The sequence below is a fragment of the Glycine max genome, chromosome 18, assembly GCF_000004515.6.
Source record: "Glycine max cultivar Williams 82 chromosome 18, Glycine_max_v4.0, whole genome shotgun sequence".
Lineage (NCBI taxonomy): Eukaryota > Viridiplantae > Streptophyta > Magnoliopsida > Fabales > Fabaceae > Glycine > Glycine max.
Genome location: NC_038254.2, coordinates 29,662,556 through 29,688,777, shown reverse-complemented (window position 1 = coordinate 29,688,777; position 26,222 = coordinate 29,662,556). Strand labels below are relative to the sequence as shown.

Here is a 26,222-nt window from a genome sequence, read left to right as displayed (position 1 = left end):
ACAGGTGTTGAGGAAAGAATTAATGAGTTTCAAGAACCTCGGGTACTACTTTTGTAAGAGATTATAGTTGGCTTTGTAATATCTTTCTAATCAATATACAAATCCATTTTTCTCTCTTCAATCATTTGTACATAATGTATGTATCCATAATTTAAAATTAAAATTATAATCTTATCCTTGAGCTTTCACTTAAACTTATTTTAGTCACTATACATTAAATTGATAAGTTTAATCCTTTCACTTAATAAGTGAATTTAGTCCCTCTCAAATTTTGTACTAGTAAACAACCGTCACTAAAATATACGAAAGAACTAAATTCACTTTTTTTTTTTTTAAAAAAAAAAAGTTTAAACGTTAAGACAAAAAAAAGTAGTATCTTTCTAAATTCACTTTTTTTTTAAAAAAAAAAAAGTTTAAACGTTAAGACAAAAAAAAAGTAGTAGGTCACGAGAAAATTGGAATTGAGGGAAAGTTGAATAGAGAATGGGCACGTCTAAACGAAAAGAAGAAAAATATCAAATAACTACTATATTGTCACTACATTTTGAAAGGGTGTATTTTTTAAAATACTGAAAATGATCTATTTTTTTTTTTCAAATTTGAGTTTCTTTCAAAAGCATTTTTAAAGAAAACATTTTCTAAAATTAAAATCAAACATTGTGAGTTGTATTTTCAATTTTCTTTGAAAATAAAAATAGAAAACAGTGAACCAAGCAAGCCCTAAATTCATCAATTTGAAAATACAAAAACCAAAATCAAGTTTGACTGACTGGGATAAAATAATACATTTTTTTTTCTCTTAAAGTTATTAGGATGTCCCTATTTAAATAGAGTTACTCTAAAAATTAACATAGAAACTAAAATCAAGTTTGACTGACTGGGATAAAATAATACATTTTTTTTCTCTTAAAAGTTATTAGGATGTCCCTATTTAAATAGAGTTACTCTAAAAATTAACATACAAACTAAATTATTTCAAAATTTATGTTTTAATAACAGAAAGATAAATTTACTTTTCGAATAAATGTTTTAAAATTGAATTTCTTTTTATTTTTATTTTTTGCTCCATTCACTCAAATCTAATTTTTAACCAAAATGATCTAAAATAAAGTTTACAAACTCTAATCTAAAGACACCTAGAAATTGTTAGTAGTAGGAACAAATGTCTCCAAATATTCTTAGCCCCTGAATGCAAATGTTATGAACAGTTACATAATGCAATGATCATTTGAGATGACATCGCTTGTATTCCACAATTTTAGCCCTTCATGATCAATTATAGTGGTATATGGGAAACTGGGTGTAAGCGTATATCATGTAAAAATGTCTCTTCCGCGTAATCACCCGCAGTACTGAAACTCTAGATTTTCGGATGTTATTGCACGAAGAATGTGATATTACAATGAAAGCTCACTTAGATCTTCATATGAATTGTAAGGCCAACCATATACTACTACTACTACACCAAATCAGGTGAATGGGCAAAATTACTTGCTCAAGTGAGGAACAAAACCGATAGACCTCATGTGACTATGGTTGGAGAAAATGTTTGAAGGACTGTACACTTGTTGGCTATTACATCCATGAACTTCTCTGCCAGAAATGACACTTCAAGATTTGATTTGAACCACTTAACAATGTTTCAAATGATGAAATTCTGCCAGTGAAAGTGTGATCTCTCTTCCATGCAATAGACCAGGAAGGAGGCTGCATCCTACCAGCCAAATTGAGTGGATTTGGGATGCGGAAAGATGTTTACCCTATTGAATAAATCGTTGAACAATGATAAAGCCTATTCAAAATCCTATCTTAGCTCATCACTCTTTTACAACCTCCTTCAGAAATAGAATATCATCACGTGGATGTGCTTCTTCCACCTTAACTTCTACTTCATCCCCTATCTGCATTCCTACAGGGATCCAGGCAGAAGCTTGAAATCCAACCTGCAAATAGAAATCACATTAGGAATTCAAAACAAGAAAATATCATAATTTGCATCTTTTCACCACATTAAACATGGGGCAAGACACTGGTAAAAGCAATATCTATGAGGACTAAACATAGCCATAAGCATAGCCAAGTAAAACAAGAAACTGACAAGGGTGAGAAATATTATAATACCAATTTTAATATCTGTATTATTTGGACAATGAGTCATCCATCAGTTTGAAAAACCATTTTTTCTTTGCAAATATTTTTAACAAACTAGAAATTACCTCCAAACAAAACAACCCTGTGAGAAGTGTGCACTGGCATAAGAACGGCCAAATTAAATATTCAGTTATTAACTGAATAAAAATCTCAATCCAAGTGTAACTACTAAAAAATAGTAAAATTCGATCACAGAAGTGGGTATCCCTATAATTATGTTGTATTCCAGTAAATCTGGAGAAGGTAACCAAAGAAATTAATTCATCATTCCTCGCAGATTAATAAGATGATTGAGATTACATTTCACCACTGATCTAAAAAAAAGTAAAGTCATCCCTAACTAACTAATCACAGATGCAACTAGCCCATCTTGGATGTTTTATACACTGAGATTTTGTACTAGGGCAATCAACAAATGGCATGGAGAGTCAAACAGATTATACAGGAACCATTAGCTGCCTAGTGCTTACCTCAAGCAACAATAGAGCTGCAATTCGATCTTTCAAAAATCTAAGGACCAATGCACGATATGTTCTCTCTTTTGGTTGTCTTCGTAAATATTCTAATATCCAGTACCGAAGACTGCTGCTGCAGAGTTTCCTCACTGTTCTAACATTCTCATTTACAACAGCTGCTATCCCTTCAAGCTTACCAGCTGTAAAGGGTGGAGGCTTGCCTCTAAGGAATGCCTTTACCTAAAGAAAACAAACATTCCAGACAATCAAAACAGAGACAGCAAAATGTCTTAAAGAAAATACCAAAATGTAGTAGTATACTAATATAAGCATACCAATTATACTTTATTGAAACACTTCTACAAGGTGGTTAGGAAGCAAAGCCCACAAAAAAAGAAAAAAAAAATATCTCAGTAACTTGCAAATCCAAACATCTAAAGACCAAAACATGAATTATTAAAATCAAGTATTCTAGGTTGTATGCCTTGCATAAATAAATCCAATTAGTACTTATATTACATGCATATAAATGTCAAATGGCATTTTATTTCCCAACTATAAGTAACTCATCTAAGGAAACCCAAAAGGTATTAGTAAATAGTTAATGCAAAAAAGGAAAATAAATGAGATAAAAAGTTACAAGTGGATTATGACTATGGAATGGACACACTCTCATACGGCGTATAAAGGTCACAAGCAAACAAAGTATTACCTCCGTTCCTATTTATAAGACTTAAATTAAAAGTGATATTGTTTCTTTTCATAAGACCCAATCCATAATATCCCTTGCAGTAATTATTTTTATACTAAAATACCCTAATTAAATATGAGAGGGGTTGTATTGACAAACATTTAGGAGAAAGAGAAGCATTAATGACAATGGTATTTTTAGGGAAATATATACATTTAGAACAAATTTATTGCTATAAAAAATTAACTGCTTTCCTTAATCCTAATGAATTAGGTAATTGAACCTTATTAATGAGAACAGAGTACAATATAGGGAAGGGAAAGAAATTCTCAAAAGAGAGAGATACAGAGAGAGAAGAAAAAAATAAGTAAACAAAAAAAAAAAAGATAACAAGAAATTCAACAAAGCTGTCCAGTCTTTGAATATAGTAGATGTATATCTCAAAACACAACTACAGGTAAATAGGTATCCTTAAATATGATACGGGCATTTAACTTCAACCAAGTACACCCCAGAACCATTGGAACCTTCTTGTACAAAAAAAAGTTACACCCCAGAACTCTAAGAAAAATTGCATGCTGATAAAAAAATTAGCTTGTTTGATTTTACCTGTAGTATTTTTATTAATCCAATAAGGACTTTAGATGTAATCATTACCTAGTTAGATCAATAGATCCCATAAAAGAATTTTATACATCAGTGAAATTTTTTGTATATCTATATTCTTCCAAACACAAGTAGAAAACAAAATTCAATGGCTCCAGTGTTTGCATAGTCTGCATCCTGTCCCTTGGTGAAGGGAGCATGTATCACGATATTTTTCATTTCATTTGACTTTGCTGATTCTTGCAGATTTTAAAAATAAGAGTTTCATAGCAAGCATCACCTTCTGCAATCTATTATAACTGCAAATTATAAAATTGAAAATGACTTACCTGATAATGAGCAAGAAGATCCAAATATCTACGGATGGGGGATGTAAACTGAACGTAACCAGGAATCCCCAAAACACCATGGCGTGCTGGCTTCCTGAAATCGATTTCAGCAGCACGCATTACTCTGACCAGTGCAAAGCTCCTAACAGGTCCTTCTGGGAGATGGGAAAATTCAGAAACATTCATATCTGATTGGGGCTGTCCCCTGTATGGTAAAGGAATGTCATTCCGAGATCCAAATGTGGCAACAGCTTCACCGCAAAGTATCATCATCTCAGAGACTAATCGCATTGCAGGGTCTGCCTGGTTTTCCACATAAAGTTTCATTGATGGCTCTGGATCCTCTGGATTAGACACTTTAATGCGAGTATCTAATGTTGCTGTCTCAATCGCGCCCTGAACAACGGCAGGGAAAGGAAATGTTTACATATCAGAGGCTATTAATTCTCAATAATATATATATATATAGGCAATTTTATGCTAAATCAACCTATATAGGCAATCCTATACTGAGTTGACTATATTTAAAGAATGAATCCTACACACTGACACGAGCCGGCCGGCGCAGGGTGGAGGTGGGCGGCGTCATGTGCATCAAGCTTGAGGAGTGTGCAAGTGAGGAGTGCTCCAAGGAGAACACCACCATAGGAGAATGTTGCTCCAATGTGAATGAGAAACACCTCCAAAAAAACAAATGGACCATCCCTGCCTAAAGGCCGGAATTTCTCCGCCAAGCCTTGAATCATTTTACTTCTCTCCGAGAAGAAGAAACCACAAACGAGGTTCAAGAAGAAATGCAAGGGGAGCCATTCATGTCAGAGGAGAATCAGCCACTGTGGTTCATGTCAGTACTTATCTGATGACTCAGTTTGATCTTGTAATGCTATGGGTTCGGTGATTACACTCAACTTACTAGCACCTGGGCCAGGATCTTCTCTCAATGTGTGTATTAGACTACTCCACTCACTACATGCTGCACATGGATCCTAACTGAAGTGAAGCAGGACTTGAGATTGGCTGGCAACAGTATATGTTGCCATCGCTCCTTTCCTTAACAGTATATGCAGTGATTTGCTCCACAAGCATAATAGAAATCTTGCAGTGCATGCGGCCAAGACGAGCATGCTCTAAATGGAGTGATTCTTCACTTAGTGAGGATCCAAGTGCAGCATGTAGCGAGCGGAGCAGTCCACACCATATCTTGAGAGTAGATCCTGGCCCTGGTGTCAGTGAGTTGAGCATAACCACCAAACCCATTGCAATACAACATCAAACCGGGGCAGCAGATAACCCATGCAAGTGTAAGTACTAACACGAACCACACCACAGTGGCTGCTTCTCGATGTGAATGGCTCCCCCTGCATTCTTCTCGAAACTCGTTTATGGTTTCTTCGAGAGTGAAATGGAATTATTCAAGGCTTGGCGTTGGAATCTCGGCCTTGAGGCAGGGGTTGTCCATTTATTCTAGAGGTGTTTCTCATTCACACCGGAGGAGCATTCTCCTACAGTGGTGATCTAGGAGCACTCCTTGCTTGCACACTCTTCAAGATTGACACACATTACGTCGTCCACCACCACCTTGCACTGGTCAGCTCGTATCAGTGTGTAGGATCCACAGTTAACTCAGTACAGGATTAACTATATAGGTTGACTTAGTTTTCTCATGGATTTAGCACAAAATTAACTATATAGGTTGATTTAGTAGACATACAGATTGAGTACAGTATAGATAGACCGACAAAGTAATACATAAAATGTCTCAATGTTTGTCAATTTCTTGCCACTCAAAAAAAAAGTTGCTATACAGTGGGCTTGGGACATAACTCAACCTTACAAAACCGACTTGTAAGGTGAGGATTGCTTCTCACTTATATATCATAGCACTAAAGCCGATGTGGGATTTCAGCACACCATTCTTTACCCATGGCTACCCACCACAACTATGATGGGCTAGGGATAACTGCAATTCAGGCGGCTTTCCAATACTCCCCATCACGCTGAAGACTATCCAGCTGAAGCGTGATAAACATAAGTGAGCGACCAATGGATCTAAAAAATGCTTTTTTACCATCTTAGAAAGTGGGTTATGGACCTAACTCAACCCTACAAAACTAGCTTGAAAGGTGAAGTTTGCGGCTCATTTTTATACTCTATTTTAGCCATATCACTAGTCTATGTGGAATCTCCAACATATAAATATATATATATATATATATATATATATATAGCTAATTCCACATTGCTTTATGAATTCACATGCATGTGTTTCAATCACTAAGCCAAATTATTCATTCAAGCATTCAGATAAACCTATTATTTAATTAGAGTCAATATAGAGTACAAACTTTCCTATAAAATCTCAGAATGTTTCTAACTATGCATGTTGAGTAAAAAAAAATGTTTAAAAACATTTCATAGCCTCTCGGTACATTAGATCAAAAAAGCTTTTCTACAGCATAGAAAACAAACAGGTAAAAATTACATCCATCTGAGCATAATACAATTTTACAGTATTTGTGGTTGCTTTGCTAAATAACAAAATATAAAATAGCAAAGCAAGTTTTCATCACTTATCCGAGGGTAACGAACTTCTGAGTTACATGAGATGGACAAAAGCTCCAGAACAAACTACAAACATTGTTGTTGCACAATTTAATACCAAGTTCCATGGGATGGACCAAAGAGCCTAGACAAATATAAATATTATTGGACAATTTAATTAACAGGTCTCAGGTTATGATTTATTTACAGTTTTGAAATCTGCAATGTCATAATTTGTGAATCATTGATAAAGTTAAATGGAAAACCTTCCTCAAATGTATACAAGATATGTGAATTTTCAAATTATAGCAAATTGTGTGACCTAAGCGAAGAATCAATTCCTTTTATCAAAAGGAAGAAAGAAAAAACCCAAATTCCTCAAAACACAATTTTATATGCCCGAGTCAAAAGAACAAATTACAACCTACCTGCTGACGGCGCCAATTTGAACGAAGGTTTGCAGCCTCAGACAAAATTCTGAGTTCACCCTCCTCCTGAAGGTTCAAATGGAGTAGCTCAGATGCACTCTCATATGTAAGCATGTATGTTGGTTTAATCACTGAGTTAAACACTGAATATTCTGCAATGCTGTTACACCCACATAGAACATCTATTATTATTACTACAATTACTTAGGACAGAAGATTCATTTATAGAAGCAGGGGTTGAGGACTAGGAATCACCCTAGGGAAAGGAAAGAAAAAAGAACTGAAAAGGAAATTAATGATCCAGGACATGAGTATAAAGTTAAAAAGAAAAACAGACTTAAGCTGTTAAGTGAGCAAAATTTAAACAGCTTTATATATTTAGCACATCCCTAATGCAGCACGAGCCTTTAGGTTTGAAACATGAACAAAGTGCATGTACATTTTACCTGGTGGGCTACTGAAATTAAACTTAGTTATGAAAAATAGAGAGCTGAGGAACAAATTCAAGTTTAAAATGAGTTGGCCATCACAGCACATTCACATAAATTAAACAAAAGAAGATAAAAAAAATAAAGGTTTTGCTAGTCAATTTTGTTCAAACTTCAAACCATCCCCTACCCTATTATAGGCTTCAACAACCCCCTTACTCCTCCAACCTAACAAATATGGAGTTCTATTGTTACCTCCAACAACTCCCACCCCCATTTGGCCATTTCACAATCCACGCTTCATGACAGGTCCTAACAGATTATCTCACTTTCTAATGTGATGTTATACTCCTAGTAAATCAGGTGAATTTCTACCACACAATGGAACAGTGCATTTAAATTTACCTGCCATCATTATGCAGCACAACTGATACAGTAACTGCATTACAAAGCTCTCCTTGTCTCAAACTCATGCCCCCCATGGCAAGATTTTCTGGAAACATAGAATATGTAGCAGTGGGCAAGAAAACAGAAGTTCCTCTTCTCATAGCCTCCCTGCAAGCCATGAAGCACATTATAGAGGAACACACAACACCAAATATTCAATTAAATATCTCATTGAATCTCAGCCAGATACCTGTCCACAATACTTCCAGGTTGAACATATCTAGTTGGATCTGCAACATGTATCCACACTTTAATCCGACCATCTTGCAACTTTGTTGCACTCAAAGCATCATCAAGCTACATATTATGGATCATCAGTTAATAAAATAATAAGCTTCCTAACTAAGATAAATGGAGAAACACTTGAAAGAATCTCAACCAAACCAATTATAGAAAGGATTTATTGTTCACCTCATCAGCCTCATCAACATCAATGGCATAGACCTTTAAATCGGTAAGATTCTTCCTATCAATCTGAACATAGTAAAACACAAAATGATTATCTACCAAAAATATTAAGATGTGATCAAATAATGATTAGAATAATTACAGCAGTAAAGTAGAACAACATGTAAGAAAAGTTTTAGAGTCCAGCATCTACAGCAATTTAAAACACCCAGAACAGCTGTAAAGTTCAAGTATTTAGCAGAAGAATTTTTTTAATCCATCCTTCTACAGGAGTTAGGTATATAAACAGGAATTAGGTACATAAACATCATGAAAGGGAGTAAGACAATGGGGAATAAGAAATCTAGATATTTAAAATTACCATGTTTGTATGACAACAACTCAAATTCCTAAATCCTAGGTATGATTAATGCCCTAGGTTAAATGCATGTAGCAATCTTAGATATTCAACTTTAAACATCTAACAATATCTAATAAGAATCTTTGGAGAACCTAAATACAAAAGCTGGCCAGTGTAGTTGGAGAGTCAAGACCTTATAAACCCCACACTAGAATCTCATACTTCCAATATGGGATTCAAGCCCCTACCATGCAATTTAATCCAAACAATATCCTTTCTCAACACTATACACATAACTGAAAATAAAGATATTGATACCATGTAACTGCAAGATATTGATACCATGCAATAGCATATTAAAAATAAACAGTTAATGACTAATTGTTGACAAAAGTATTTATAAGAAAAATTATTCATAACAAATTTTCTTGTTACCCTTTAACAACATAAGACAGCTTAAACCCTCATTAACAATCTACAAATCTCAGTGTGCTTCAACTCTATACTTTGTAGTATTTGGTTTCAAAGGATGGGAATTAATAATAATAATAATGATAATAATAATAGTAATGTCAACAAATTTCGAAATCTTAATTCTATGTAACTTAAAATACCATCATAAAAAATCCAGCCATGAAAACATATATAATTGACCTCATATTTGAGCAATGTTGTCAAGCAAATGAAACCCACCTCGTCTGGATCAGATGAGTCCAATAAAAGACTTTGAGCAGCCGATATGATTTCATCTGAATGATCAGTGGGAATTCCCAACTTCAACAGATCAAGATTGATATGTACAGGAAAATATCCAATATCTATCAGAAGTTTTACAGCTGAAGATGCTGTTTTTGCCAAACCCATTTCTTTAAGTACCTGCTAGTAACAGAAGATTAATTTATTAGAATATCAAGAAAGTCAACTGTTGATAGAGGACAAAGGAGGAGACTTCAAGTTTTTCTTTTAGAATAGGAATCTACGTAATTTGGGCCTTTTAGTGGCCTTTGTAATTGGCTTTAGTTTTGTTAGCAAGCACGTGGTTAGCTTGTTGGGCCCAAGTGCCAAATGGTCTTTGTTAGTAAGGGATATAAATAGAACTCTTAACATTTTGTTAAGTCAGATTTGGATGAAATCAGAAACTAGCTTGTGCTAAGTGAGAGAGTGTTCTCTCTTGGTTCTTGTGTAGAACCCCAAATTCTTATCAAAGAATTCCTATTCTTTACGGTGAATTCTCCTCAACTAATCAATCCTTAGGGATTGTGGCATTGTTCATTTCCATTTCTCACCTCAATCTGTTTTTCTCTTTTCTTCACCGATATTTCCTTTAATTTTGATCTGTTAAGATGCTGAATTGTGATCCATGAAAAGGGATTCTCATCATTTGGTAATCAGAGCAAGGATTTCAACATTATTCTTGAGTTTGTTGGTTCATGAATTTTTGTTGGCAAAAGAAAACACATGTTGGATTTTGATCTAGGAACTTTCTTGCTGCTTGTGTCACAATATGTTCAGTGTGCATCGAATTCAATCCCTATCCAATATAAATCTGAAGCAGTGCATTCAGATTTATTGTCTGTCTTTTCCATTCCAATATCTGAGTGTCCAGGTGCTTAACATTGTGCAATCAGGTTTGTGACTTTTGATCTAGCTGTGCCTGCTTTGTCTTGATCCAGATTTGCTTTTGTGTCATTAATGGCTAAGCTGTTCAGTGCCATATTATTATAGTTATGTCTTTTTGTTTCATCTCTGTGCTTAGATTCCTTGTGTCAAATTTCGTTTTTCCTGTATGTGTGCTTAAATCTGATTGGTCCATGATAAAATTGTTCCTTTGAGCTTCTTTTTATGCGTCAGTTTTTGCTGTCTTTGCATGTCCAAACTTGTTTCCAATTTAGAGTCAATTCTGCACTTGTTGAATGATGAACCTAATTCTTATTGTAATTTTGTTTGAGCATCTAACCATGCAAAGTCTTTTGTTTTGATGCCTAAGGAAGAATTGTTCATCAAGGATCAATGGGCAAGGCAACTTGGAGAAGAGGTGGATGCACATGAGAATCAAGGAAACCATTGGGAGAAGAAGATTTTGAATCATCTCATCTCTAGGCCTAATGTTTTGATTGATATGCAACATGTGTTAATTATTGATTTGCATGATACTTGTGATGAGCTAGATGCATATGATTTCCATAATCTTGTTTTAGGTCATGGCATTAAGTCCTTGAATTTTGAGATTAATGTACATTAATTAGACTTGGGTAATCATGATGAGTCTTCCTCTGTGTTTTGTTGTTTATGAGGAAAATGAAAATTATGAGTTCTCTAAGCATGAAAAACATATGTTGAAAGATGTTACATTTTTTTAGCCTAAATTTGATCTGCATGATCCATTAATTAGAGGAACTCATGGTGAGAGTTTATTAAGGCATGAATATTTCTTTGAGCATTGCATGAGGCATGATGTGCTTTCATTTTTAGTTCATGATTTGGGAATTTCTTTACTTGTTTTTAATCCTCATTGGATTCACTTAGCTATGGAATTTGTGCTAAAGGGCCCAAGATCCAAGAGAAGAAACCATTTCCATTTAACATCATTTGATAGTTTCCTTTCCTTGTGTTTGTATTTGATCCAGGAGGATGGATAGGTAAGCACATAAATAATAAGAAATTTGTCCTTTTCAAGGATTTCACGTCTCCTTAGAAGTAGGATTTTTTTTTTCATTGAAACTAATACTTGTGTTTTCTTTTCATGTGGGTAATAAAGAGCTGAATTCGAGGTCAAATTCTCTTCAAGGAGGGTATGATAGAGGACTAAGGAGGAGACTTCATGTTTCTCTTTTAGAATAGGAGTCTGTGTAATTTGGGCCTTTTAGTGGCCTTTGTAATTGGCTTTAGTTTCATTAGCAAGCATGTGGTTAGATTGTTGGGCCCAAGTGCCAAATGAGCTTTGTTAGTTAGGGATATAAATAGAACTCTTAACATTTGTTAATCCGATTTGGATGAAATCAGAAATTAGCTTGTGTCAAGTGCACCCTCTTGGTTCTTGTGTAGAACCCTAAATTCTTATCAAAGAATTCCTATTCTTTGCAAACGAATTCTCCTCAACTTATCAATCCTTAGGAATTTTGGCATTGTTCATTGCCATTTCTCGCCTCAATCCGTTTTTTTCTTTACTTCTACAAGATTTCCTTTAATTTTTATCTGTTAAGATGCTGAATTGTGATCCATGAAATGGAAATCTTGGATCACAATTCAGCATCTTAACAGATCAAAAATAAAGGAAATCATGTGGAAGAAAAGAAAAAAATGGATTGAGGTGAGAAATGGAAATGAACAATGCCACAAACAATATGAATTCTTTGATAAGAATTTAGGATTCTACACAAGAACCAAGAGAGAACACCCTCTCACTTAGCACAAGCTAATTTTTTATTGCATCCAAATCTGAGTTAACAAATGTTAAGAGTTCTATTTATATCCATATCCAACAAAGCCCATTTGGTACTTGGGCCCAACAAGCTAACCACATGCTTGCTAATAAAACTAAAGCCAATTACAAAGGCCACTAAAAGGCCCAAATAACATAGACTCCTATTCTAAAAGAAAAACTTGACGTCTCCTCCTTAGTCCTCTATCAACTGTGGTGACATGAACAACAAACAACATTCTAGACATGCATTATTATTCAATGATTTTATACTAAACTTCCAAGCAAGGAGATAGCTGAATCCACCAAGATCATCCTTTCTCATTGTTAGTAAATGTTACTTTAGTAATTGACAACTAATACTAGGATAGGCTTTGTATTAGAATTGAATACGATTCAATTCATAAGTATACAAAGATATACAGATAGTCTAATTAACATATGTTCAATGATCTCATGCAAAGATTCTCCCCTTCACTATTTCCTTATCTTTTCCTATTTCTTTTTTTGGAAGGCAAAAGGTATATTATATATTATTAATAATAAACACAGCAGCACCAGAAGTACTGCTGGTGATTTATACAAAGGTGCAATGCACCTAATATACCACCCTCCAATACAAAATTAAAGATCAACATTAGCCCCACCACATATACTAGATATGTGTAACCCATATTAACCAAAATATTCCATAAGGTTGGACGACCAGTGGTTGAGAGAAGTACAGAAATTTTTGTCTCTGGACTTTAACCATGACCACATGAGGAATAAAGCATCTTTTCATATTATTTGCATACTTGAAGACAAGCACCAATTGCTATAATGCTACATTAAATCAAAACAATGCTTTGAGGGAAAAAGTTACCATCCCAGCCGTTTTCCTTTGTTCGTCATTTTTACATGCATCAATAGCATATGCTTCAAGTGACTCAATTCTGCTCCAAATTCTCTCATCCTTCGTCCATGAATGTTTTGGAGGTTTGTCTTGTGAAGACATTGACTTCACAGAGGCCAGTAATTCAATAAACTCCTGAAATTCTTTCTCAACAGCCTCCTTTGCAAGCTTCTGATGAATAAGCTCCTCAACCTGCCTTTTGAAAAATAAATTTTTGGATAATTATTTCCATTTGTCTCGTCATAACTAGAAAAGAAAACCAAAAGAATAAACACAGCCTCATACACTAAAAAGTTATCACACTTTTATGGCTATGTGGTGAAATTTAAGATCTAAGTTAGTTCCATTAATGGTTTGAAGGTAGACAATTATAAAGAGAATGTGATAGAAAATAACTGGTTTTGTAATAGCAAGTCTATTAGAAAGCATTTCTGTATTAGAAACTGCATGATGATAGCTATGCCTAGAAAATAACTGCAAGTTATGCATTAGGATTTAGAAGTATATATCTGGTTAAAAAATCTATTAGAAAGAGATTCTGTATAAGAAACTGTGCATATAAAATTGTTGCTTATAGTTATGTGATATGTATTAGGAGTATATATTTGAAAGTAGATACTAGGATGCGTAATTAGGCAGGGTGTAATTATTTGCAATTTGAGGATAGAAAATACTCTCTTTAGAAGACTTTGGTCTCTAGGACAACAAATGTATTGCTGTATTGTGTGTGATTTCAGTGTTCAATATTATATTTTATTAGTTTATCAATTTTTGTTCTATCACTGTCCAATTAACAGTTTCATGAGTTAGCACTTCAAATGATGAGCAAAGCACAAGCAATGAATATAATCTCCACCAGCACAAACCTCTCACTGCATCGCCTTACCTACCCAAAGCAATTTCCCTCTCTTTCTAAAACAATCATGGAAGAAATAAATTATCATAAATTTTGGTGGATAAGGAACTCTCTTCTTACCCTAAAAGAACAAAATCAGCAAAGAGAAAGAAAACATCAATGTAGCTAAAGATGCTAAGTTGCCCAATCACTCATCATATTTGTTAGGGAAATGTCCCTAAGAAGATCCCAATTCTTACAACAAATAAAGGCTTAAAGCCTAACCTATTCCACATCAGCAATATTGTCAAAGAAATCTTAAAATATACGATTAATATGAGTGAGATACAATAATAACAATTTTTGGCATGTTCTTAAAGTTGAAAGGAGTAGTACTTCATAGTTTATACCTTGTGGAAAAGTCTGGTTTAAATACTTAAATAGCAAAGTAATTAAGATGTAATATAAAATCATTAATGCGATTTGTCTTCGTCTAACAATTTATACTTTTGCGATAATTGGTTGAAGACTTGGTACCAGACCACCTATGACCAAATGATCTAGTGATCCTAGACACCGTCATTATCTACACTAGAAGTCCAAAGGATACTTGTGTGAGCGGACAAGTCAAAGATATAACACCATCAATGTATCTTCACTTACAACTTCAAAGTTTTTGAGATAGTTGACTCATATATTACCTAGTGTCAATGAGTACTGGTTTTAAACTACTATTCTCTTACCCCAGTTTACAATATATAACAAGTAAAAGCAAAACACCTATAGTAATCCACAACTCTCCTTGGAGAACATGTGTATATGTTAGGAAAATACTCCAAAGAGGAGCTACATAACTTATGAGTAATGAAAAATCCATAATTTTTAAAGCTACTCTACATGTGAAAGTAATACATTTACCTGCCCACTTGGTCGAGGGCCATAAACGGAACGAAATCCTTTAGTCTCCAGTACAGTAAAGTATACTTCGTCTTTTGATAGCAAGAGATGCGCAGAATAGCTCTCAAGGGCCTCAGTACTGCCAAAAATTATCTGCAGAACAAGCAACTCATGTAAGGACAAAGAAAGCATGCTTTGACATCTAGTCAAGAATCATGTTACCTCAGCCAACTCTTCAACTGTAACAGACTTATTCTTTTCAAGGAGCTCTACCCAAGCAAATTCAAGTAGTGATGGGTCCTGTATCATATTATCCAGAATTTAGTTATTGACATATGTAACAAGTTATAAATTTTGACTTATCTGTTACCATCCCCATTGTAGAACACTAGAACTGACCATATTATCCTGAGCCTTCTGAGCAAAATCTGCAATATCTGCTTGGTCAAAATTGTCAATACCAGGAACAATATATGTCACTTGCTGCGGTTTGATGGAAGAAGTGAAACCATTCTTCGGCCCAACAAAACCAAAAAAAGTTAGACAATACAAAAATCCAGCAATATTTGGCATTTATAAAAATGCGAGAAGTTCCAACACCTAGCAACCTATTAAACATGCTGCATTATGTTGTTTCTACTAGAACCTGATCAGAAACCATCCAGTTCTTCTTGCCATCAGGTCTCTGAGCAACTGCTAGCAATACTCTATCAGAATCCTTCTTGAATTCCAAAAGCAACCCTTTTTGCAATGAATGGTTCACAAGTCTATCTTCAGCAAGCTCTTCATTCAACAATCCCATGCGGCTAAATCAATAAAAAAAAAATCAATGGAAATACCAGATCAAGCTTTATACAAAAATTCACAAGCGTTCCTTTTTTTCATAGCAGTTGTTTTCAAAAATCAAAATCCAACGTGACTTTTGGTAGTATAAAATAGTTTTCCAGGTTATTAAATGTTTGAAACCACTATATCTCAGTAAAATCTTTCCTGTAAACAGAACAAAAACATAAACATTTTCCAATTTTGGATATAACTACTTTCTCATCCAGAAAACTTTCTTGCCAAAAGTTTTCAGAAAATTATCCAGCTGTTACTTTTGCACTTTCTCCTTTAAAAGAAAATTAAAAAAAAAAACCATTTTTGGAACCTTGAAAATAAAAACAAAAGCCAGGCTTTTATTTATATTCTTTAAACCACAAACCATAAAAAAGAAAATTATTAATCCATAAAAACCAATTTATGCTACCAAAAAGTTGAGACCAACAAGCTCTTGATCTGAAGAAATATAGTGCACATAGAAAACAAACAGTATTTGCTTCTAAACTCTATAACCACAACCATCAGTGCTTTCATATTATAAGGATTCCATGACATAATTTATTTCAACCAACTAATTTAAGCAATCATATCCATAGTTGTTACAAAATTTGTTACATTTATGCCGTGATACTATAAACTCCGTATTCAAAGTGGAGAGAGTAGGTTGGGGATAATAAGATCAAAAGTTCAAAATATGCTCATCATTAAAATTCATGCATAACAAAATACTTGAAATTTCCTTAATAGCAAAACAATATATCCCTATATTTTTAAACTAATGTTTTTTGTGTTATACAGTAATGTTGTAACATATCAAAATGTTGTCTTGGGTTTAATTGAAAGCAGTGCATCATTTACAGGAAGGTAGATATATAAAGACCATAATCTAGGAGTAAAAATGGAATTGTGTAAGATACTAAACTTAGTTGATATGTATATCACCATCTTATAAAACAGTCATTTTATTTTACAGAACTTAGCACTTAAGAGTCTCAAAACAAATAACTTATTAAATTTAAGAAGTTAGAACTTGGATTTAAATTTAAGAAACTCTTCTCCAAAAAGGAGACAACAACAATCACAGTCAATATATTGTTATTATTGGGATTTAAACAAGAGGAGAAAAAACTGTTGTCCACACGCAACAGTGCATAATTTGAACCATGTCTTCCTGTAAAGTCAGGCACAGAACCAGAACACAGAATTTGCATGTGTCATTAGTGAATATCCTATTTGCCAGCTTTAGTTTCTCACCTAATGTATCCATATCCACAATTCTACACCCACATTAAGGTTTCACTCAGCTCCCAATCCCATAGCAGTTACAAGCAGTGATCTGTTCAACCATGATATCCACATTTTCTCTTTGTTAAGATGTCTTTCTTATTTATTTTTCTTTTTGCTTAATCGAAACAAGTTTTTGAAAATCAAATAACATGGAAAAGAAAAATTTCTGCCCCCTCCCCCCAAACAAGAACTAGAACATTGTGCAAACTACCTAAAACCCTACCACTAGGTCAATCCTAGTGGGTTTAAACTAGTTTTACTCTAACATTACATATATTCTCTATTCTTATTTAAATGACATCCCCAACCCAATATTTAAATATTGCATAAACCCAAACACGACACGAACAAGCTCATATAATTATATTAGTAGATTTTGCATAATTAAGCCGAGGTTTCATTTTCAGTTTGTAATTTTAAGGCACACACACAGTTACTCCCACAATTTTAAGGGAGAGAGGAAGGTACTAGGAAGCGGGGTTGGAGACAGACAAGGCATCCAAATTGTTTGAAAAGGTTCAATAGATTTGCACTACAAGTCTAAAAGTTTTTACACTAGCGACTAATCAGAAATCATGTCAAAATCCCAAACCAATAACCTGCTTAATTATGCTAATAAACAAACTATTAATCCTACGTTTAGATGTTGCATAAACCCAGACACAACACGAAGAAGCTCATATAATTATATTAGTAGACAGAGTAAATTATACTGACAGTTAAATTTCTTCCGATACCTTTTCTTTCATTGTTTGAAAAACATTACACTAACACCCCTATGTATTATTTTAACCCCTTTAATTATTTGAAAAACGTTACACGGTATACTCATATAAGGTGGTTGTTGTAAACGTTAACAAAGCAAGGGGGGTTAGCTACAATCTCAAGAAACTTTGAGGTGTCCGTGTAATTTACTCCAATAGATATTGCACAATTAAGCCAAGCTTTCGTTTCGAGTCTACATATTTACTCTAAGAGTGTGTTTGGTTGAGGGGAGAAGAGAGAGATAAAGAAGAAATTGTGTGGGTCCGATGTAGGTCTCACACCTCCTACACTCTACTATAGTTTAGAAATTCATCTATTTTCATCCTCTAAACCAGAAACAGCATAATAGATATTGCACGATTTCGAATTGAAGATATGACAATAAGCGTAGTTAGGGAGGGAGGGAGAGGGAGAGAGTTGAAGGGTACTTGGAAGCGGCGGCGGAGACGCGCTTCTGGCGGCGTTTGCGCGCGGCTCGAAGCTCCTCCATGAGGCTGTTGAAGAGGCTTTGGACGGAGCGCGTCTGGGTGTGGGCCCCATAGCGGAGAGAGAGGGAAGGGGGGCCGCGGGAGCGATAGGGGAAGAAACGGAGGGCGGAGGAAAAGAGGGGCGGAGAGGAAGGGCGGAAGAGGGAGCAGGAGGTCACTGCTCGAACGGCCATCATGAAAGAAATAAGTGGGTTCAGAAAAACATGGGTGGAGTGGTGTAGAGTGGTGTGGTGAGGGTGGTTTTGTCTTTCATGGGTGGAGTGGTGCAGAGTCAAGCTTGGGTTTACGGTACCATTTCAAGGGGAAGAGCTTGCTCTTAAACAACAGATAATCAGATAAAATTTTATACTGGATAGGTCATGTGCAAGCCGCAAGCCGCAAGCGCGCAATTCACTAAATCTTATCCTTTGTTACTTAAGGACGTTTGATACAAGTAAAGTTGTTTCTTTATATCCGATGATCATTATTCCTAGAGTCATAAATTTTGAGAATTATAATTCTTAAAAATGATTAAAAATTAAGTAAGATTTTTTGGATCCAATATTACCGTAATATTTTTACTTAAAATTTTAAATATTTATCCTACTAAATGATTTAGTAAGAGTAAAATAGATTTACTACAGTAAAAAAAAATAACTTACGAGAGTCATATTCTCACTCGCTTGCTATTCTATGGGAATGTTTTGTGGAAACTCAGTTAAAAAATATTCCTGACATAGGAATGATTTTTAAAACTATATGGTAACTCGTGCAGGTTTGTTGCTATATTTTAAAATTATAAAATTATCATTTTAATTTACGTTTATTACAAATTATAACATGTAAAATTTAGATTAATGATTACAAATAATTAATCTAATTTAAGTTTTAAAAAATAATACACAATATTTGACAATAAAAAATACTTAACAAATACTTAACTAAATCAAAACATGACTTAAGTTACTTAATCACAAATGTTTTAATGAAGTATCTTAAGTCATGTTTTGATTAAGTAACTAAATCACAAGTGCATGGTATTGTAAAATATCGTTCTCTTCACATATGAATTATATTTAACCAAGTGAAATCACATATTTAAATAGAATTAGAATAGATTGAATAAGATTTGATATTGAAAATTGATTGTGGTAAAAGCAGAAATTAGGAATTAATTGTAGAAATAAGAAGGCAAATGATAATGATTATGTTGGAAAAGATTCAAGAAATTTTATTCAAATAGGAAAGTTCAGATGATAAAAGGAGAAGAGAAATATCGCGCAAAATTGTTAAGTTTATTGCAAATAACAAAACTTACATTGTAGGGTTCAAAACACGCTCAAGCTCTCTAAACTCATAATACAAAACTCCTTATAAAGGAGATAACAACTAACCGTCGAACCGAAAATTATTACAATAGAAAGAAAAAAAATAGTTACCGTTACCGTTGCAGTTACAACATAATCTATGTTAATGAACCATCGGACTGAACGCTTCCTTCTATGTAATTGAACATTCTACCAAATTACAGAAGATTGGATGACCAATATAGAACACAAGAATACTGGATTAGACGACCAAGGATGTCATTCACCCTATCTCTAATGTCCATCATTCAACAATCAACAATATCCACCTTGGTTCAATAATATTTTTGAATTACAAGTACTGAGTTCATTTTCAGCAATCTATGTTTAGTAGATCCATACAATGCATGAACTTATTTCTTGGAATAGGCTTTGTGAACATATGAGTTGGATTCTCCATCGTATCAACTTTCTAGACTTTGACCCTCTTCTATGAATGGATGAAGTGGTATCTAATGTCAATGTTCTTAGTCCTCTCATGATGTACTTGATCCTTGGCTAAACACATTGGATTAGACTATCATAGAAAATGATAGTCTTTTTCTGTGAAAACCCAATATTGCTAATCAAACCCTTCAGCTAGATGCCTTCCTTTGTCGCTTCTTCCACAACCATCAATGTGGGCTGAAATGTCGCCTTCCAACCTACAAGAGAGTTGTCAATCGTGAATTGTACCCAATCATAGATATCCTTGCATCCAAATTTGTAGCATAGTTAGAATCTGAGTAACCACTGAGAGCACAAGATGTGTCTCCATGGTAGACAAGTCCAATATCAGTTGTACCCTTAAGGTACATGAATATATGTTTCACAACTTGCCAATGTTCATTCCCAAGATTAACCATATACCTATTCACAACAATGATTGCTTGTGCTAGATCCGGTCTAATGCATACCATAGCATACATGAGACTACCTAAAAAACTTGCATAAGGAACATGAGACATGTACTCCTTCTCTGATTCGGATTGAGTAGTATTGAGTTTAGATAGACAAATAAACGATGTCAGAGGAGTACACACTGGTTTTGTAGATGTCATCCTAAAACAACTCAAAAAAATTATGTATTCCTTCTGGCATAGATAAAGCTTCTTTTGGACTCGATCCCCCTTTATCTCCATGCCCAAAATATTTTTAGCAGCTCCCATGTCCTTCATATAAAACTACTAAGTAGTGACTTCAGCTTCTGAATTGGCAACAAATTTTCAGATGCTATGAGCATGTCATCCACATAGTGTAGTATATAGATGTAGGAACCATCCTCCACCTTACTATTATAAACACATTAGTCATAGGGACTTCTAATGTACACATGAGAGACAATGAACTCATCAAATCTCTTGTACCACTGCCTTAGTGATTGCTTCAACCCATAAAGAGACCTCTTCAATATATAGAGAAAATTTTCTTTTACTTCCACCTCAAAACCTCTAGATTGATGCATCAGAATATCTTCCTCCAATCTTCCATGGAGAAAGACAGTTTTGACATCGAGTTCCTTTAACTCCATGTCTAGAATTTTCACTAGGACCAATAAAACACATATGGAGGTTTGGTGAACTACTTGAGAGAATATCTTGTTGTAGTCCACTCCGTCCTTCTGACTATAGGCTTTAGCTACCAGACGTGCTTTATAACAGATGAACTTCTTTAGTGCATAATGATGGAGGTAGAATCAGCCCATCTAATGATCCTTTACAGGGGATTGAAGGTCCTATAACATAGTCCAAGACTAAGAGGATGAAGCAAGCACTACAAGGCCTGATTATAAAGATCAAAGAGAAAGAAGACCAATGTGAATTAAGGGTTGCACCTAATTGAGTCACTCTCTTACAAATCGATGAAAATGCTTTGAGGTCAACTTGAAGAATCACTTTGGAAGCCTAATTTACAAGACAAGAAGCATCCATGGGTTGAGTTGATCAATTTTTGTGGACTATTAATATTGGGCCGATGAAGCAAGCATTACAAGGCCTGATTATAAAGATCAAAGAGAAAGAAGACCAATGTGAATTAAGGGTTGCACCTAATTGGGTCACTCTCCTACAAATCGATGAAAATGCTTTAAGGTCAACTTGAAGAATCACTTTGGAAGCCTAATTTACAAGACAAGAAGCATCCATGGGCTGAGTTGATCAATTTTGGTGGACTATTAATATTAGGCTGATTAGATAATAATTAAGCCTAACATAGATGGACCAATCACTAGAGCAAGGAGTAAGAAATTTCAAGAAGAGCTTGGCGAGAGACTAAATTCTCTCATGGAGGAAAAAAAAGAAGAAGCAAAACTCATAAATTTTAGCAAACTTTTAGAATAGGATTTATTTTCATTTTTTAATTATATTTTGGACCTATTTTCGGACTTCTAATGGGCTACCATGACCTTTTATTGTTATTTTAAAGTCTTTTAATATTAGATTAACTATTGGGTCTTGGGCCTAAATTAGGGTTATCAGTAAGAGTATAAATAGACTCTTTAAATACTTTGTTGGCAGAATAAGAAGATTAATGAAATTTGAGAGTTTCTCTACTGAGAACCTTTTCTTTGTTCTTGGGTTAAGAACTGATAGTGTTGGTTCTACTGGCAAGTCGTTGTTAGGGTCAAGTTCCTTTCTTTTTATACCTCTTTCCAAGACAACCCTAAGTGTTCTCTTATCATTTGGTATTAGAGCTTTGGCTGTTGAAATGAGGTGTTATCTAATCCTTTGTGTTTTCTTTCTTCTTATGTGTTTCCTCCTTTGTTTGTTTTTAGCCTTTTGTTTAACTTTATATTATTATGTAGAAGCAAGCTTCATGATGATGAATAGCAATTTTGATGATGCCAAAAGCCCAAATGATTGATTCAAGATTCATTCAAGATTTTAAGAATCCAATCCAAGATTCAAGATTCAAGAGAAGAAATCAAGAAGCAACAAGTCAAGACTTCATATAGGATAAGTATTAAAAGATTTTTTTCAAAAACCAAATAGCACAGTTTTGTTTTACAAAAGAATTTTCTCAAATTTTCTAAGTTACCAGAGTGATTACTCTCTGGTAATCGATTACCAGTTGGTAGTAATCAATTTCCAGTGACCAATTTGGTTTTCAAAATGTTTTGAAATGATTTGTAACGTTCCAAAATGATTTTCAAATAGTGTAATCGATTACACTATATTAGTAATCAATTACAAGTGAATCTGAACGTTGGAATTCAAATCCAATTGTGAAGAGTCACAACTTTTCATAAAATACATTGTGTAATTGATTACACCATTGTGGTAATCGATTACCAGTGAATAGTTTTGAAGAAAAAGTTAAGAGTTATTATAACTCTTAACATGATTTTCTCAAAAGTCATAACTCTTCCAATGATTTCTTTGACCAGACATGAAGAGTCTATAAAAGTATGACTTTGGCACACGTTTCAAGATATATGATATTCTTCCAAACAATCCTTTTTCACAATCTTTCTTTAACCATTGGCCATTGCTTTTTCTTTGCCAAAAAGCTTTCTAAACTTTGTTTTCAAAACTTTGTTTTTCTGCAAGTGGAAATTCTACAGAAAACAAAAGTGTGCTATCTTTTCTTCCTTCTTCCTCTTGCCAAAAGATTCAAAGGACTAACCGCCTGAGAATTCTTTTGATTCTTCCTCTTCCCTTTAAACAAAAGATTTCAAAGGACTAACCGCCTGAGATATCTTTTGTTTCCCCTTACAAAGATTCAAGGGACTAACCGCCTAAGAATTCTTTGTCTTAACACATTGGAGGGTACATCATTTGTGGTACAAGTAGAGCATACATCTACTTGGGTTGTAATACTGAGAACAAGAAAGGGTATATCTCTTGTGGATCAGTTCAAGTGGAGTGTACATCCACTTGGTTGTTCAAAGAGAACAAGGGAGGGTACATCCCTTGTGGATCTTTGCTTGAAAAGGATTTTACAAGGTTATAGGAAATCTCAAGAACTGGTGGTTGCTTGGGGACTCGACGTAGGCATGTCTTGTGGCCGAACCAGTATAAATCTTGTGTTTGTCTTTCTTCTTCCCTACACTTTTTATTTTTCCGTTGTGCACTTTATATTTCCGCTTTACTTTTGTCTAAGTTATTGTTTCTGTTCTTTACTGTCATACCCTAATTTCGTTCGGGGATTATTACTTGATGACATGCAACCTTTGGTTAGCCGCTTTGAGATACTTGGCGTCCTTTGTTGCACAATAAATGAAGTCCCGAGACGTCTCAGAAATCAAAAGGAAGCAGGCTTGCGCGATCCGTGAAATTCCGTAATGTGGCGGAAGTCGAAAAGAGGTGTTTTTGCGCAATCCGTGAGTTTCCGTAACTTCTTCGAAAGGTAAAAAAGAGTAAATACATAATCCGTAAGGATTGGTAACCTTACGGAAAGAAAATAGGTATCGTTACGAAATTCGTAAAGTTTCGTAACATTACGGAAAAAGAATTACCAAAAAAAAGGTAAAGGGGGGTGTATTTAGTAAAATGGGGGGGTGCAAATAGTAATTTTTGAATCTGGGTCCTTCTAGAGGTTTCTGGGCCACTTCTTGCTTAAGGTTGAAGAAACCTAGCTCGCCTACTAGGTGGCTACCACACCCCCCGTTTTGTTGAAAAATGGGATTCTGGGACACCCTTAATGCTTCCGTAAAATTCCCATAATCCTAAATAAGCTTATTTAACTTAATACGGGTGAGAGGGAAGAGAAAAAAAGAAGAAAAGCAAGTCCTATATACTTCCGTAAGGCTTCCGTAACTTTTCCGTAAATTACGAAAGTGGGGGGTGAACTTATCAAAATTGGGGGGGTGCAAATAGCAATTTCGAAATTTTGAATTGGGCCTTCCAGAATGTTTTTTGAAGCTGGGTTTCTTCTGGAGGAAGCAACCCAGCTCGCCTGGGCGAGCTGGGTGGCAACCTCCTCCCCCTTTTTTCCTATAAATAGGCTGAAGGGGGTTGTTCTAATGATCCCGGATGCCCCTGGTGAGGTATTTCAACTGTTTTGGGTGAAAAAAATTGTTTCCGTTAAGAAAATCCAAGCCGAGGTGCTTCCGTAACGCTTCCGAGAGGTTTTCGTAAGCAAATCCGTGAAGGTTTTCCTCCGTTATTCATCGTTCTTCATCCGTTCTTCGTTCTTCAACGGGTAAGTTTCCAAACCGAGCTTTTCAATTCATTCTATGTACCCGTGGTGGTCCACATTTTGTTACATGTATTTTTATTCTCGTTTTCATTTACTTTTTATACCCCCTTTTGACGTGCTTAAGCCATTTATTTAAGTCATTTCTCGCTTAATCTAAAAATAAAATAAATTTCCACCGATCGTTTGAATTGTATTATCCGTTACTTTCGTTTGAAATGAATTCCGACCGTTCGGTCGTGCCGTAACCACGTTGGAAATCAAAAAAGAGGTAAAATAATAATATAATAATAAAAAAATGTCTTTTAGTAAAATAAAAGTGAAAGATCAATCGGACGTTTTCTCTTTGGGATTTCTCATTCTTAATTGAATTGACTAATAACTAAAGTGAAACTAAGGCTAAAATCAACTCGCCTAGTCAAGCTCGTCCACAAAAATAGGGTTTTGAATATTTATCATTTCAGTTTCTTACCAAGTAAAATGGATCATTTTTAAGGTCCAACGCCTTAAAATAATCACCTTTCAAAGTAAAAGAATCACTTGATTCACGCATAAGAAAGAACTACGTAGGTCTGATTTCCTCTCCAAAGGAGGGTACGTAGGAGCAAAAGCCCCGCTTTTGTCGACCTCAAAAAATAAAAAGAAATAAAAGTTAAGATAACACAATTCCACAATTCTAAAAAATAGACTGTTGTCCTTTGAGACAAACGTGAGAGGTGCTAATACCTTCCTCAAGCGTAAATACAACTCCCGAACTTAGAATTTTCATTTTGACCAGTTTCCTTCAGTTTTTCCGACGTTTTCCACAAATAAACGTTGGTGGCGACTCCGCGCATCTTTCCTCCTTTGGAAAGCGCACCCGTGAGCCTCGCCCTCGCTCGCCCGCAAAGGGCACGTTGCGATAGTTGGCGACTCCACTGGGGACTGTTTTTGTGAGTTAGGCCTATTTTAAGGAATTGTGGATTTGTGAAACTTCGTGTGTGCAATTGTTGAACTGTGTAAAATGTAAATAATTATTGTCTATTTTGCATTCTTTACACTGCATTCTAAGCACCCACGGGTTTGAGTAAAAAAGAGGCCCTATACCCGGGTTCATGGGAATTTAAGGAGTGGAGGTGAATCTATCATCATGCTAGGTCTCCGACTTGCTTGATAATAGTGAAACCTCGTCTAGAGCTTTCTCTCTTTATAATGTGTTGTCGCTGGTATTCCATACCGCCACAATATTATTATCTTGAGTGATGATACCTCTAGAAAACAGCCGTGTGAGTTATGAATTGTTGGGGAGTAGTTATTAGAGACCCCTAGATATTGTCCTATAGGTTCCCAAATAGGGGCAAAGAGCAAACACGCTCCGTGCCATTCGTTCTCATGCATTTTTTGGTAAATAGCACTAGTTTATAGTTTTGCTAGTGATGTTTGGTTTCTTTAGAGTAATGCGTAACCTTTTTAATACTACGTTGAGGCGCCATCATGCCCAAAACGTAGCATTAAAGTTGGATCTCTGCAGTCTTGTATGTGTGAATT

At 34.9% G+C, this 26,222-nt stretch overlaps 1 protein-coding gene and 1 non-coding gene across 6 annotated transcripts; both read right to left on the bottom strand.

The window, feature by feature from the left end:
* Positions 1-1,353: 1,353 nt before the first annotated feature.
* On the bottom strand, positions 1,354-18,627 carry LOC100803243 (ribonuclease II, chloroplastic/mitochondrial). Of its 5 annotated transcripts, none has more exons than XM_006602367.4 (14): positions 18,175-18,625; positions 15,519-15,678; positions 15,272-15,385; positions 15,095-15,172; positions 14,894-15,025; positions 13,111-13,332; positions 9,518-9,703; positions 8,488-8,550; positions 8,267-8,373; positions 8,035-8,184; positions 7,202-7,361; positions 4,233-4,628; positions 2,622-2,846; positions 1,354-1,943 (listed from the first exon to the last, which is right to left on the bottom strand). In XM_006602367.4, the coding sequence occupies exons 1-14, from the start codon at positions 18,408-18,410 to the stop codon at positions 1,818-1,820; spliced, it is 2,355 nt and encodes a 784-aa protein (XP_006602430.1). In that variant the 5' UTR covers positions 18,411-18,625; the 3' UTR covers positions 1,354-1,817. The 5 variants fall into 5 exon arrangements, with proteins under 5 accessions (XP_006602430.1, XP_003551278.1, XP_006602433.1 ...); XM_003551230.5 differs by having other exon boundaries at positions 9,518-9,700; XM_006602368.4 differs by lacking the exon at positions 1,354-1,943 and adding an exon at positions 2,942-2,965 and having other exon boundaries at positions 2,723-2,846; positions 18,175-18,627.
* MIR10442 (microRNA MIR10442) lies at positions 5,188-5,418 on the bottom strand. The gene has a single exon (NR_161738.1). It is a non-coding gene; the product is annotated as a microRNA MIR10442 (primary transcript).
* Positions 18,628-26,222: the final 7,595 nt, after the last annotated feature.

What these genes read in the sequence shown, in the direction of transcription:
- LOC100803243 (XM_006602367.4), bottom strand. Translation starts at nt 18,410, where the DNA reads ATGATGGCCGTTCGAGCAGTGACCTCCTGCTCCCTCTTCCGCCCTTCC. An exon ending in CAGTTGAAGAGTTGGCTGAG is followed by an intron (nt 15,026 to 15,094) that starts GTAACATGATTC and finishes CTTGTTCTGCAG; the next exon opens with ATAATTTTTGGCAGTACTGA. An exon ending in AAAGGAAAACGGCTGGGATG is followed by an intron (nt 9,704 to 13,110) that starts GTAACTTTTTCC and finishes TTCTGTTACTAG; the next exon opens with CAGGTACTTAAAGAAATGGG.